Source organism: Syzygium oleosum, unplaced genomic scaffold, assembly GCF_021117445.2.
Source record: "Syzygium oleosum isolate NSW1041296 unplaced genomic scaffold, Sole_v2.1 Sole_v2.08, whole genome shotgun sequence".
Taxonomy (NCBI): domain Eukaryota; kingdom Viridiplantae; phylum Streptophyta; class Magnoliopsida; order Myrtales; family Myrtaceae; genus Syzygium; species Syzygium oleosum.
In genome coordinates, this window is record NW_026607492.1 from 4,363,120 (window position 1) to 4,377,655 (window position 14,536).

At 42.8% G+C, this 14,536-nt stretch overlaps 3 protein-coding genes across 4 annotated transcripts; 2 read left to right on the plus strand and 1 right to left on the minus strand.

The window, feature by feature from the left end:
- The first annotated feature begins 1,111 nt into the window (after positions 1-1,111).
- Positions 1,112-1,936, plus strand: LOC130138854 (transmembrane ascorbate ferrireductase 2-like). Its single transcript, XM_056314185.1, has 2 exons — positions 1,112-1,404; positions 1,768-1,936. Exons 1-2 carry the CDS (start codon positions 1,261-1,263, stop codon positions 1,918-1,920), a joined length of 297 nt encoding a protein of 98 aa, XP_056170160.1. The 5' UTR covers positions 1,112-1,260; the 3' UTR covers positions 1,921-1,936.
- Positions 1,937-6,314: 4,378 nt separating this feature from the next.
- On the plus strand, positions 6,315-8,137 carry LOC115686211 (transmembrane ascorbate ferrireductase 2-like). Its single transcript, XM_056314181.1, has 4 exons — positions 6,315-6,648; positions 7,010-7,058; positions 7,284-7,483; positions 7,588-8,137. The coding sequence occupies exons 1-4, from the start codon at positions 6,505-6,507 to the stop codon at positions 7,903-7,905; spliced, it is 711 nt and encodes a 236-aa protein (XP_056170156.1). The 5' UTR covers positions 6,315-6,504; the 3' UTR covers positions 7,906-8,137.
- A 1,389-nt stretch (positions 8,138-9,526) lies between these two features.
- LOC115686189 (uncharacterized) lies at positions 9,527-14,159 on the minus strand. 2 transcript variants are annotated; one of them, XM_030611410.2, is made up of 7 exons: positions 13,533-14,158; positions 12,740-12,874; positions 12,014-12,384; positions 10,518-11,262; positions 10,322-10,418; positions 10,163-10,217; positions 9,527-9,908 (listed from the first exon to the last, which is right to left on the minus strand). In XM_030611410.2, exons 1-7 carry the CDS (start codon positions 14,059-14,061, stop codon positions 9,846-9,848), a joined length of 1,995 nt encoding a protein of 664 aa, XP_030467270.2. In that variant the 5' UTR covers positions 14,062-14,158; the 3' UTR covers positions 9,527-9,845. The 2 variants fall into 2 exon arrangements, with proteins under 2 accessions (XP_030467270.2, XP_030467279.2); XM_030611419.2 differs by lacking the exon at positions 10,163-10,217 and having other exon boundaries at positions 13,533-14,159.
- Positions 14,160-14,536: the final 377 nt, after the last annotated feature.

Sequence of the window (14,536 nt, forward strand, 5' to 3'; positions counted from 1 at the left end):
ATCAAATAATTTAATCATTTTTTAAGCTATATTATAATAATTTTAATGCAGAATAATATAGTTTTTTTTTTCCATAATCTTAGCTCCATCAAAATATTTGGCACAATCGGTGAACTAAAATATAGAGAAAATTCTCGGATAATGTTAGTTTGTTCACAAATAATGCGCATTGGTCTTTGGTGTACATGACGAACCCAATAGTTTCAAGCTTATTGAGAATGAAATTGCAGTTTTCCCACCCTTTACCAACATAATTATCTCGACAGTCTACTGAAGTACCTTTTACTTATCTTAATCCAAGTCTAGTAGCTTCCCAGTTTGACTAAGTAAAGTCGGGCTTCCACGTTGAGTTCATTTGATAAGATCGGCGGCAATGGCACCCGATTTCTACAACTTTAAAAGTTGGGATTGTACAAATTACAAATTTGAAGATCCCCATTAAAAAGTTATGAGCTCAAAACTATTAGAATCTGTCTAATCGTGTTTTTTCTTTTGTATTAAAAAGTAAGTCTAAGTACATATCAATGTCGAATATCTATTATCCCTATTTTGTCACCTAATATAACATGAAACAACTGTCGAGGAGGCTATAGATAAAACTGAATATCCAATTGCTTAATAATTCCATGATTAGTGGGGCGATCAGCAAGATGATTTCCATCCCAAAAGTTATATTGCGGTTTAAACTCAAAGTGAGAACTCAACGGTCTTTTGATACCTTTGAGTGATGCAAGGCCAGCAGAATCCAGCAAAAGCTCATGACTAATGAGTTCGGTGATGGCTTTAGCGTCCATTTCAATAATCTTTGCGGTAACCAAGTTGTTTTGCATAATGGAGTCTTAACCCACAGTCTTAACCCAAGATCCAGATCCCCTCCAACTTTCATTTTCCCCTACAGTCGCTTTCGCTCTGCGAGCCAAGGTCTCGACTTTCGTCCAAAAGATCTCGCTTTTTCTCTTCAATTTTCTTTGGGATTTTCTCATTTTTGCTTTTTGGATGAAATAATGGGTTCGCCTATAGCCGGATTCTCCATATTCACCATCATTCAATGTTCTCTCTCTCTGTCTCTCTCTCTGTCTCTCTCTCTGAACACAATTAGAAGGCCCAAGATCCAGATCGCCTTCCGCCTTCGCGTCCCCTCTGCTACTGCTGTCGCTTTCGCTCTGCGAGAGCCAAAGGTCGCGACTTTCGTCCGAAAGATCTCGCCTTTCCTCTTCATTTTCTTGTGGGTTCTTTTCTTTTTCGGCTTTGGATGAAACGATGGGTGCCCCTGTAGCTGGATTCTCCATCATCCCCATCATCAGAGTGATCGGAGTCACCGTCACGGCTCTGGTGCTCATCTGGGCGGTGCGCTACCGGGGTGGCCTGGCGCTCGTCTCCGACAGGAAGGATCTTATCTTCAATGTAATTTCTCCCTCTCTCTCTCTCTGGTCGTGTGATGATTGTTTGAGGCATTTCGTTGGTTTAGCGAATGTGGGTTGCGTTGGTTGTTTTGTTTCGAGTGAGAATGGATTTTTGTCTGAAGCAGTGGTGGCTTTTGTTGGGGGTGGTACATTCCGTGTCGTGATTTGACTCGGCTTCGAGGGTCGTGTGGTTAATCTGATCAATATCTCGTGACTTGCCCTGAAAAGGAACAGAATTGTTAATGTTTAGTGTGGCTTCACATTTATTCTCTTTTAGATTCTTAGTATTGGTGATAATGCGCCTCATGCAGCTTTGGTGTTTGTTGTTTTGCGCCTTCTGATTCGTGCTGCTGCTTTTACATAGGTCCACCCTGTTCTAATGGTGTTCGGACTCATACTTCTCAATGGTGAAGGTGGGTGCACTTCCTTTCTCTGTGAACTAGCATTACACGTAGGTTTAGTTGTGGCAATTTTCTGGCATCATGACAAAAATTTCCATTTTCTCCAAGTTATTTGATAATATAAGCGTCATATTCGCGGGTTTTTTAATTTTATCACCGTTTGTTTTTTACTCCATTGGGGGAAAATGATCTTTTTGGATGAATAATCTCTCCGAAGATATCTGATCAATTGATCATTAGAAGTAATCTCTCCGGCTCTGTTATAGGAGCTTGTCCTTGGTGGTTCATGGATTTATCTTATTCGAAGAAAGTTCACTCGTAGTTGCTTCAACATACCGCGATAAATTTTAATTGAGTATTTAAATAAACTAGACTGATGCAATAGGATTAATTTTGTCTAGGCGTACCGGTTGTCTTTCACTGCATTACTTGGTAAATAATTTTAAGTGTAGTTGTTTTCTATCATTGATTGGGCAAGTGAAGATTTTCTTTGATGGGGGAAAAGAAGACTATCGACCGATCTTGATGCCGGTATAATTCATATCATCTCGTCAATTCGGGTGGGCTCTCGTGTCAAACGGTGCAAGCAGCTTGCAATGACTTTGGACTTTGGAGTCCATTGATTTTGCTTTTGTAGTTGATGAAAATGACGACGCTGATGGACCGGAGTCAATTTGCTTTGAGCTCCAATAAACCCTTTTGCCAGGGAAAGCTAATATAAATTTACTGGCGCCTGAAAGATTATCGTCTCGCCTTAGGCTCTGTTAAAGTGGACAGAATTAACGAAGTAAACCTCCCACAGCATGAGGAAGGTTTTGCGTTTCCTTGTGGCGTGCGCTCTCTTCATTTACGTCGCTCCTCTCTTTGCACCTTCCATCGCAGCTCAACTAGCAGCTCAACCAAAGGTTCAAAAAGGTGAATTCAGTCTACTTTTCCGCGGCGTCTTCCTTCTCTTATTTAGTCACTCGTAATGACCAGCACATTGGGCTTTTTCTATGTCCCTTCGCGGCACGCACCATTTTGTGTATCAATTCCGAACACAGCATTAAGAAAGATGAATCAACAGGTGTTGTAGGATGCTGCTCATTGCCACTAGTCACCCACGTAACACTGGGGTGTCCCGAGGACCTGAAAGCGAGCTGTAGCGACAGGGTCTGCATAATACCCACGCGTCAGTGCGACCGTGCATGGCCATGAGATTGAGAAGGCGATTTAGATAAAAGATGTACTCGGTGATATCTTACATGCATTTATCGAGACAATCCGATCTATATATGCACGTGCTATAAGCCTTGATCAATTTGATATATTTGGTGTATGGTTACCAGTTAGATCACAACATGATATGTGTTCACCACATGTTTCTTATTTGTATTTATAAATGAAAATTGACGATCTAGCACGACAGCATATATTCAATCTCTTCAAAGTGCTGGCAAGAGGATATTTAGACCTCTGCTCATATATATATGGATTGTGGCCACTGGCCAAGTATATATGTTATGATATGGTAAATGAGAACAACATATAAGACGACATATTATTAAGCAAGAAAAGTTTCTTTCCTTTGTTGCATTAGTTACATTGACGTAGTATAATTAATCGAGTCTCGCTAACAAGTGTCTCCAAGGGACTAACTAAATGAATTTAAACCGAAAATAACACTTTTCTTAAGATGTTGAAATTTGAAGTGCACACCATAAGAAAGTCACTAAAACTAAGTGAAAAAGTTTTACATTTTCAAAGAAAATTTAGTAATACTTAATAAGTGTCTTTGGAGCACTCTTAAAAATGCTTTCAATTGCGTTTAGATCCTATTAACGACTTGACCACGGCCACCTGTTAACTACCAATATAAAAGAAGCTCTACATTTTTCAGTGCATTGGCTACTTGTCCTATTTATAATCGATATTTTGAAAAATTAATCAATTCTATTTTTTAGTATGATCTCATATGTATTCCGACTTTCAAAACACCGATTCGCACAGAATACAAGAAAAGGCATTGCATTGAAAATCGTAAATTGTACTTATTTAGTTGCTTAACAGAAAACTGGAGGCACTTTTTAATAAAAATCCTTTTTGTAATATACTACAAGTGCTCTAAATCCACTTGTTAACGGGAAGCATTATACAAAAGAAATTTATAGGGTTCACCAATACTTCACGCCAGACTTTCTTGCCTTAAGTCGACCCTCTTGAGTAGAAAAATCCTACCTTCATTCTTTCAACAATATCAATTAGAATTTTGTTCATTGAATGAGATTTTGTAGAAAATTATTTGATGTGTGTAATATGTACTGGACTGAATCTAGATCATCACATCTAACGAGACTCACGTTGGTCGCACATGAGACCCATCGACGATCTAAATTTAAATTAGTACGTATACTACGCTCATTGATGTATTACTTCTTGGCCTTTCATCACTATATCAGGCAATATGTAACTAAACATCCTAATTCTTCTTGGTATGAACATGAAGTGGGTACTACTTCTTTTCCTTGGTGAAAGAGAACGTTAGGGAATTTCCGTTGATGCTATTGGACCGGCATTTGAATATGTCCTCTAGTACAAAAACTCATTACACGCCCTCATAGTTATCGATTGGGAATACTCCGTCCATAAACTCGTTACCTCGCACAAATGATGAGAGACACGGCCCGTGGCGAATAAAGTTAAAGGACCAAATATAGTTGAATCGGGGTGTCACCAAATAATTCAATCGCTCTTTCAACATGGACGATAACTCAATGCAGAATTATCATGAATTTCTTACCATAAACTTATCTCCGTCGAAACATCCGGCACCATCAATGGCCTCTAATGTAAGCAAAACCGGGAGGAAATTCTTGGATCGCCGTCGGTTTTGTTCACGAGCAATTTGCGTTGATCAATGTAATCATCTCAAGAGCCTACTTGACTTGCCAACCTAGAAAGTTCCCTCGAAGTGGCTTCACGGCATGCCGCGGTTAATTTCAATCGAGTGTTCAGATAAACTAAACGGATGCAATAGGATTAATTTTGTCTAAGCATGTTCCGGTTGTCTTTCACTAAATTACTTGGTAAATAATTTTTAAGTACGGTTGTGTTGTATCATTGATTGGGCGAGTGAAGATTTTCTTTCATGGGGGGGGAAAAAGAAGACTATCGACCGATCTTCATGCCGGTCTTATTCATATCATCTCGTGTCAATTCCGGTGGACTCTCGTGTCAAACGGTGCAAGCGGCTTGCCATGACTTTGGACTTTGGAGTCAATTGATTTTGCTGTAATAGTTGATGATGATGATGATGATGGTGATGATGATGGACTAGAGTCAATTTGCTTTGAGCTCCGATAAACCCTTTGCCATGGAAAGCTAATATAAATTATATCGTTTCGCTCTAGGCTATGTTAAAGTGGTCAGAATTAATGAAGTAAACCTTCCACAACATGAGGAACGATTTGCGTTTCCTCGTGGCGTGCGCTCTCTTCCTTTCCGTCGCTCCTCTCTTTTCACCGTCCACCGAGGCTCGACGAGCGGCTCAACCAACGGTTCAAAAAGGTGAATTCACTCTATTTTTCTGGCGTCTTTGCTTCTCTTCTTTCGTCGCTCGTAATGGCGCGCACATTGGGCTTTTTCTATGCCCCTTCGAGGCACGCACCACTTACTTTGTGTATCAATTCCGAACACAACATTAAGAAAGGCGAATCAACAGGTAACGTGAAATGCTGTTCGATGCCACCGGTGCAGCCATTCCTCTTTATTGCATCATTGGGGTGTCCCGAGAACCTGAAACCGAGCTGTAGCGGAGGAGTTTGCATTGAAACTACGCCTAAGTGTGACCATGTAGGGCCATGAGATTAACAAGGCCATTTAAATAAAAGATGTACTCGGTGACATCTTACATGCATTTATCTATACACTCCGATCTATATAAGACGTGCTATGGGCCTTGATCAATTTGATATATTTGGTGTATGGTTATCAATTAGATCACACAACATGATATGTGTATGCCACATGTTTCTTATTTGTACCTATGTATGAAAATTGACAATCATCCTGATAAGTGTTATTGAACCGGGTTAATTTGAGTTTGGCTTATCGATTGGGAACACTTGGTCCATAAACTCATTACCTCGTACAAATGATGACAGACATGGCCCATGGCAAATAAGGTAAAACGACTGAATATAATTGAACCGAGACATCACCAAATAAAAGAGCACCAAATAATTCGATCACTCTTTCAACATGGACGATAACTCAATGCAGAATAATCATGAATTTCTTGCCATAAACTTAGCTCCGTCGTGGCGTGATCAATGGACTTTAATGTGAGCAAAACCGGCAGGAAATTCTTGGACCGCCGTCGGTTTTGTTCACGAGCAATTTGCGTTGATCAAATGTAATTATCTCGAGAGTCTACTTGACTTGCCAACCTAAAGATGGATTTGACTTTTTCTATTGGCCTAGAAGATGGTTTGACTAATTACTCCACAAAAACAAAAAAAGGAAAAAAAAATTCATCCACTTCTCATCTGAAGTGAAAGGAAGCCCAAAGATCCAGATCGCCTTCCGCCTTCGCTTCCCCTCTGCCACTGCCGTCGCTTTCGCTCGGCGAGAGCCGAAGGTCGCGACTTTCGTCCGAAAGATCTCGCCTTTCCTCTTCATTTTCTTGTGGGTTCTTTTCTTTTTCGGCTTTGGATGAAACGATGGGTGCCCCTGTAGCTGGATTCTCCATCATCCCCATCATCAGAGTGATCGGAGTCACCGTCACGGCTCTGGTGCTCATCTGGGCGGTGCGCTACCGGGGTGGCCTGGCGCTCGTCTCCGACAGGAAGGATCTTATCTTCAATGTAATTTCTCCCTCTCTCTCTCTGGTCGTGTGATGATTGTTTGAGGCATTTCGTTGGTTTAGCGAATGTGGGTTGCGTTGGTAGTTTTGTTTCGAGTGAGAATGGATTTTTGTCTGAAGCAGTGGTGGCTTTTGTTGGGGGTGGTACATTCCGTGTCGTGATTTGACTCGGCTTCGAGGGTCGTGTGGTTAATCTGATCAATATCTCGTGACTTGCCCTGAAAAGGAAGAGACTTGTTAATGTTTAGTGTGGCTTCACATTTATTCTCTTTTAGATTCTTAGTATTGGTGATAATGCGCCTCATGCAGCTTTGGTGTTTGTTGTTTTGCGCCTTCTGATTCGTGCTGCTGCTTTTACATAGGTCCACCCTGTTCTAATGGTGTTCGGACTCATACTTCTCAATGGTGAAGGTGGGTGCACTTCCTTTCTCTGTGAACTAGCATTACACGTAGGTTTAGTTGTGGCAATTTTCTGGCATCATGACAAAAATTTCCATTTTCTCCAAGTTATTTGATAATATAAGCATCATATTCGCGGGCTTTTTAATTTTATCACCGTTTGTTTTTTACTCCATTGGGGGAAAATGATCTTTTTGGATGAATAATGGCTAGTGCATTGGATGTTTCTTCCTGCAGCCATCCTAGCATACAAGACATTTCCAGGGACGAAGAGCTTCAGAAAACTAGTTCATCTTACTCTCCAATTTTTGGCCTTGTGTCTAAGCATTGTCGGACTCTGGGCTGCGTGGAAATTCCATATCGACAAGGGTGTTGACAATTTCTACAGCCTGCATTCTTGGTTGGGTCTGGCTTGCCTTTTCCTCTTTAGCATTCAGGTCCTCCGCTTACCTCCGTTTTCTCTTTTGTTGCTTTAAACCCACAATTTAGAGCTTAGCTTATTTGCTAATGAACCTTTTGACGTTTTACTTACTTTGTTTAGTGGGCTACCGGTTTTGCGACCTTCTGGAACCCAGGAGGCTCAAGGAATAGCAGAACTACGTTACTTCCATGGCACCTCTTCTTCGGGCTTTATATTTATGCCCTCGCTGTTGCTACTTGTGCCACCGGTTTTCTGGAGAAAGCCACATTCCTCCAAACGAATCACATCATATCACGTTATTCATCGGAGGCCTTGCTAGTTAACTCATTGGGCATATTGGTGGTTGTATTGGGTGGTTTAGTGATCCTCGCTGTCGTTACCCCCACCAATTCCAAGGGTGATTCTGCCGAGGTTCAGTTGAGTATGCACAATCTTTAGAAGTTCTGTTTTGCCGTCGTCTATTAATCTTAGGCTGTACCGTTGAATCTACACAGGATATTGGTGAAATATTACAGCATCCAAGAAATTTTTCTCAACATTTTGTTTTATTATGCAGATCTAACATTGTGATAGCACTGAATGGTTGAGTTACTTGTATCACTTAAATTGTCGACAAGTTTATGTTGCCGATGCTCTAGTCCATGGATAACAACCTGGATGTTCATTCCAAGCACTGCATGATATTAGTAATGGTGAGAGTGGCAATTACAATGGAGTTGATGCCGTCTGTAATTTAGTTCTATGGTGTCGGTGTCGATGAAACCTTACTGTTTACACCCTTCTCTGACAAGACATCCATAGCTAGCATCTCCAAGCTAAAGTTTTGTGCATGCCCATGCTGTGTTTAGGCAGTTTCACAGCTTACCTACAGTGCATAACATGCTTCAGAATGCTTTGGAAATATTATCATCCCTTCGATGATTGGGTAATCCAAGAATTCCACCTCATCAGCATATTTGCTCCATCCGGTCGAATCATCACGTGGAAACTGGATGTGGGACTTATCTTTGGGAAGAGAATGAGTATGTTGAAACCGTCGTCGCGGGATGAGTGGACCTGGTGGACCACGAGGACGAGGATGGGCAAACTCTTGAGCCCTTAATTGATGTCTTTCTCTGTGGCAAAGAGCCACGGCATCTTGTTTAGGACAGCTTAACTCTCTGCTCTGCTCTCAACTGACAGCTGAACTTACCTTGGCTTTTGGAATACCTACTCTTTCACTGATCATATGTATCTTGACGAGAGAGGTGAGTATAAAGACCGTTGGACCACCGAACCAGCGGTCTGTTTTTCATTTTCATTTGGGAGGGAGGAGTGGTACTTTTGTTCTTGTCTTGAAGAGAATGAATTTGACTGGGTCTTATCAAGCCTAAGTACGGATATCTATGACAATAACAACAATTAGCCTAAGTCTGGTTCCTTCATATTTTTGCACCCTCCTTGCATTGGAAAACAAACCATCTTCGCTTTTCAGAGGACCGGGGTCGATCCTGCTTCCATGGACAGCGGCATGCCGCAAAGTTTGCATGTAAATTCCTCTTTCTTGAGCTAATTAAATGGTTCCCTCAACAGTGCATAAGACCATGTCAAAGGAACAAGGTAAAGCAGAAGGGACTGAATATTATTCTTTACCGGAAGTGCTACCATCAATGATTTAATTTCACCTAACCCCTCAGCAATTTAGGAGCAATGAAGTGAGGGTTTCTCAAAAAGAATGAGCAAGAATGAGCGCACGCGCGAGAAGGGCAAGGCCCAAAAATGGATATACAAGTTCAGTATTTGCTTCTTATTTTTCCAACAAGAGGATTCATCTCATTTGATTTTTAAACCGGCCTTGGCTTTGCCAGAGAGTATATAATCTAAGCAAATGTAACTCGTGATTTTGCTCTAGTCTATGGTGCAGAACTACGATCGTGTATTTGTTGAGCAACAATAACAGTAGCATGAACAGAAGATAGTGAATGGTTTAGCAAAGGTATGTCCAAGTGACCACTTGTGGTTGTTCTCATCCACTTCGACTGAAGAACACATTCACCTTCACCAACAGGGAAGGGAAAACGTTCAAAATCCGAACTAGCTAAACAGCATAAATGTGACGCCCAGGGGGCACGGAAACGTTACAACAAGCAAGTGTTTGCATCACTAAATCTGCCCGGAGAGGCGAAGAATCGCGCTCTTCACAGAGTCAGGTAAAACAAGAAAAGAACATCCTCTTCTCCACAGCAAAATGAGGCACAAAATCATTGGGGAACGTAAAAATGAGCACATTAATCAATAACACAAACGATTTTTATTCTTCTAACTGCATCAGCTGTGTTAAAGTCGAATGCAGTGTGGACAAAATTTTGAGTTGTCTCCAGGATCCATTCAATGGCTAGTTATATCCATAGATGCTCCCTTCGATATTCTCTGACAATGACCGGCACACTTGTTGGGGGGACCTAAACGAAGCACGAAAACACAAACCATTACGCTGCAATTTCCATATGATATCATAATAAGAAATATTCTGGCAACGCTTCTCTCCACGGTCCCATTTGGTACCTATATAGACTAACTACCATCAAGAATTGAGGCCCAAGTGTCCATAGACATTTGCACAGGCAAGTCTATTCATAGAGTAAATGACACTCAAGAGCACAAAGAGGCAGAATCATTCCACAGTTCGTAACAGCCCAAGAACAGTCTAACTTACCATGCCATAATCAGTTATTATCATAGAGACATAATCTGAAGGAGTTGCATCATATCTGACAATCAAAATCCCCAAGAATAGCATGTTAGAGAGAGGATGCGATGATTGAGGTGACTGACCAAATTAATCATATTGCCTACATCAGAAAAGGAAGCTTACATCAGATTAAGAAGCTGAAGATTGCCACTATTGGGCAAACCATCCAAACCAACGCTTTCTTCTCTACCTGGAACTTTTGAAATGACATCCGGATCACCTGCAATAAATGTTGCAGAGAGCTGAGCCAGAAAGCAAACGAGTTGCTATCTAGATATATCGAAACTTGTCTATAATCAAAGAAACTAGTAACACCCACCGAGCTCGTTACAGCATATTGAATCAAGCTGTACCCTCTCGTGAAACTTGTATGCCTCACAGCATACCAGGACTGGTACCCGGAAAGCATGTGCAACCATAGCAACACATGCGGTCCCAACGCGTGAATATACAGTTCCATTTGATAATACTGCTGATGCGCCCAAAAATACTCGAGTAACTTCATGCATGATGTAAGAAACAGCATTTATGTTTATGTATGTACAATTAATACCCTTTCCTACCAACCTACGAAGTAAAAGTTGTCCTTCCAGCTTTGGACGAGAGTCCACCACCACTACACGGAACTGTTTGCCCAGCTCGTGGGCATGTAATAGTATCATTTCAACTGCAGAGGGTGATCCATATGTAAGAAGCACATCACCATCCCGGATCTTTGTAACAGCATGGCTAACCATGACTTTGTCTGCAAGTATAATCTTCTCATTTATAAAATGATCGATATCTGAATGCAGAGTTGCTTTTGCCTCCAACTCTGACATCGTCAAAGGTAGCTTCGCAATTCGGCTTTTCAAAAACCTAATGGCATTACCCATGCTAACTGAAAGTGGCCGACATTCAGTGAAAAATGAAACATAGCTACTGATTTTCGCAGTTAAGTCTCTGCTTAAAGTCTTCTCCGGCGGGGTTGAGTATTCATTGATCACCTCTTGAAATGCTTTAAGCATGGCAATACAACGAGCATTACCCCCACATACATCTCCATATAAATAATGTAAACCAACCTGCACATAGAGAGGGCAATGATAGACAGGAGAAAAGAAAATTACTTCATCTATCACAAGAATCAAACTGTAGTGAGCATTTTTGGCCAAGCTAATTATGATTCTCAACCAAAAGGTCGCACATCCGTTTTGGTGATAAGCGTAACCAGATGACTGTCCTAACAAATTCCAAAAAGTCGTGACTGAATTCAACAAGAGAACTCCACAAATTACAAGTAAATAATGTCATCAGTCGATCAATCCACATGATACCTAGGATCCGCATTGCTGCAGGAGCTAACCCCCATACCCTTCACAACTAAAATTGAACTCTCAAAAATGCCACAGTCAGTATTCCTCCTCATCTAACCAGGTCACACAACCAACTTAAGCCAAGAAGCAAGAATAATACGAGCCATACCAGCAGAATTAACAGAATTGAGCAATTTAGTTGATCCAGTGGATTACCATCTTGACACTTGACTATTAACCCTATTACTCTAAGATATACCAAAGGAAGCATGCCCTCAAATAGTTAGGAAAAAGTCAGTAACTAAAAGTTATGTGTGAAAAAAACCCTCTTTAACATGCCTTGCTGATTACCACTCACTATATAGCAGGTCACGTACCATATAGTTTTGAAATTGGAATGCACACAGCATAACTTCCAGAATTTAGGGACAAAAGTGATGTTCGCACTGAATGCCAAACGATAATTCTTCAGGCAAGTTCGCATGTATAAAAGCGCATTTTGAAAATTAAAAACGACCACCTTGTATACAGCTGGATGCATCAGCTCAAGTTGGAAAAACTTTGACTCAAGATCAGGAAGCTGACTTCCATGTTCATATTGGGGCAAATGCCTGAACAATTCAACTCTGTTTCGAGCCTCTGTTTGTTTTACAACTGCCTTCCTTTTAGCCTTCTCCACTCGGCTTTCATCATCGTATTGCATGCGCGGATGCGGTACATCTTTCTTTCTTTCCTTTTCTGGAGGCCGTTCAGCCCCAGGACCCTTCTTCTCAGAAGGTGCAACTGAAGCACTATCACTCTTCTTTTGAGAAGGCTTTACAGCTTTATTAGGCTTTGTGATTTCGGACAATACAGCCCCAGGAGCAGCTCTAGCAGCCTTACTTCCTTCCCCTAGACAAACAGAGATCAAAATGTTCAAGACATGCGCACATGCATGCAGGTACTAATGGTTCTACTGAAGTGCAGCACATAAACATGAAACCAAACGCCTAGTTGATGATGTGACATATATCATAAATTCAAAGTAAGAAAACACCATCAACAAGTATCTGTGATTCCAAGACGAAGGCCAATATTAATGATCGGGTATACCTTTGGCAGATAAAGATTACAGCGAAGTACTAAAAAGCCAAAACCTAAAGTAGATTAAGAACCCGACGGAGGAACTGCAAAATCAAACAGCTCAAGGAGATCTTTCACCAAGTGCAGGATTTATCAGACCAAGCAACAAGAGAAAAACATGCACCTTTAGCAGCAGCTTTGGCAGCTCGCTGAGCCTCCTGTAGAGCACGCCTTTCAGCCTTCGTCATTTTCTCCTTTTGGGGCTTTGAATTAGCAGGACGCTCATTCTGCACTTCCACCGAGGCTCCCCCGACTTTCTCTGCAATCAATTTTTTCCCCTTTGATATTTGTTCAAGCGTTTTTTGGAAGTACTTTCCAGGAAGCAGCAAAAATTCATTTGAACGTAATCTCAACGTTCATGGGAAAACGATCCTTTAAATAAAAGTACCAAGAAAATGTCTGCTATGACAAAGGCTACTCAAGGATGAATACTGCAGCATGCCAATATCATTACATTCTTTAAGCCACTCTTCTTTCATATATAGAATTTGCCAAATGCACCTTAGATAAACCTTGATAAGGTCAAAATCCCCAAGACCGGTCGTCAAGAATGATTATCGCTAAATCCTCCCAAATGACCACTTAATTATTCAAATTCCTTAAAGAGGTCCACCTGGCCATCACTCCCTAAACAAGACATTCAGCAATTGCCCATCATTTCCCACTCTACAATCGAAACCAAGCAAGTAAGACCTATACTCGCTCATCCAAAACCAAGCATAATCCTAACTTTTATCCACACAGATTTCCCACCGCTCAGCAATCTTACCCAACCCCCAAAGAATTCAACCTCTTAAGCCGAAAAGAAAAAGGAAAAGCTTGCCACATTCCATCTTTTACATTCACGACCTCAATTCGAAGCGCCCAATTAAATCTACACCCAAACAGCACAAATTCACGACGAGCAACTCACATACCGGTAATCCCAGAAGGCATCGTGACGACGGACACCGTGGTCAGCCCGCTCGCCGGCACGCTGGTCGCCATCACCCTCCCCCTCCCGACCCGGCCTGGCGACATGGCCACGTCGTCGCCGAGCTCGCCGTCGGTCCCCGCCCCCGCCGCGGCGGGCTTCCCCGAGTACGAGGAGGCGGCGGCGGCGGCGGAGGAGGGTGAGAAGTCCGAGCCGGGGGTGTAGCTGGAGGGGGCGGTGGGGAAGGGGACGGGGACGGGGCGGGAGAGGAGGGCGAGGTTGTCGGAGTGGTGGCGGGGCGGGGGGATCATGACCGGGGAGAGGGAGTTGCCGGAGGGGGAGACGGCGGAGACGGAGGAGGCGGCCGCGGTGGGGGCGGGGGCGGGGGGCGGCGGCGGCGGGGAGGAAGCGGCGGAGGAGGAGATCGGGTGGTCGGGGGGTCCGGACTGGGAGCGGTCGGGGGGAGGGGCGAAGAACCCGACCTGGCGGACCTTCGGGTCGCTGACGGAGCGAGGGTTTCGTCGAGGGTCCATGAAAGTTAGAGAGAGACAGAGACAGAGATGAAGATAGCGACGGTCAGGCAAGAAGAGGAACAGGAAGAGAGAGAATAAAGCACAAAAGGAAGTGAGTGTGAACAGTGAGGAGCGAAGAGAGAGAAAGAGAGGAGCAGCCCAGGAGCAGGGAAGATGAAGCCCAAGATGCTCATAGGACGCCCCCCTCCAATTTGATGCCATGCTGTGGGAATAATCACAAAATTGATGGTTATCAACTTATCAGCCATTCCCCCTTTTTTGAGCTCCCTGCTAATCCTTTCTCGGACCCGGTAAAACTCGAGCCATCATCGATCGAGACGGTCGAACCGACCGAGCCGATCCGACTCGATCGGGCTTATCGAGAGAGCCCATGTCCATTGCGCGCTCTCCCGTCGCCCCTGTAGAGGCGATGATCGCCCGGCGGCCTCGGGGTAAAACCACCCCGGAGCCGATGAGGAGGGCGCTCGCCATACAG

What these genes read in the sequence shown, in the direction of transcription:
- LOC130138854 (XM_056314185.1), top strand. Translation starts at nt 1,261, where the DNA reads ATGGGTGCCCCTGTAGCTGGATTCTCCATCATCCCCATCATCAGAGTG. An exon ending in GGAAGGATCTTATCTTCAAT is followed by an intron (nt 1,405 to 1,767) that starts GTAATTTCTCCC and finishes GCTTTTACATAG; the next exon opens with GTCCACCCTGTTCTAATGGT.
- LOC115686211 (XM_056314181.1), top strand. Translation starts at nt 6,505, where the DNA reads ATGGGTGCCCCTGTAGCTGGATTCTCCATCATCCCCATCATCAGAGTG. An exon ending in CATACTTCTCAATGGTGAAG is followed by an intron (nt 7,059 to 7,283) that starts GTGGGTGCACTT and finishes TTCTTCCTGCAG; the next exon opens with CCATCCTAGCATACAAGACA. An exon ending in TTTTCCTCTTTAGCATTCAG is followed by an intron (nt 7,484 to 7,587) that starts GTCCTCCGCTTA and finishes TACTTTGTTTAG; the next exon opens with TGGGCTACCGGTTTTGCGAC.
- LOC115686189 (XM_030611410.2), bottom strand. Translation starts at nt 14,061, where the DNA reads ATGGACCCTCGACGAAACCCTCGCTCCGTCAGCGACCCGAAGGTCCGC. An exon ending in TGCATCCAGCTGTATACAAG is followed by an intron (nt 11,263 to 12,013) that starts GTGGTCGTTTTT and finishes CTCTATGTGCAG; the next exon opens with GTTGGTTTACATTATTTATA. An exon ending in AATATGCTGTAACGAGCTCG is followed by an intron (nt 10,419 to 10,517) that starts GTGGGTGTTACT and finishes CATTTATTGCAG; the next exon opens with GTGATCCGGATGTCATTTCA.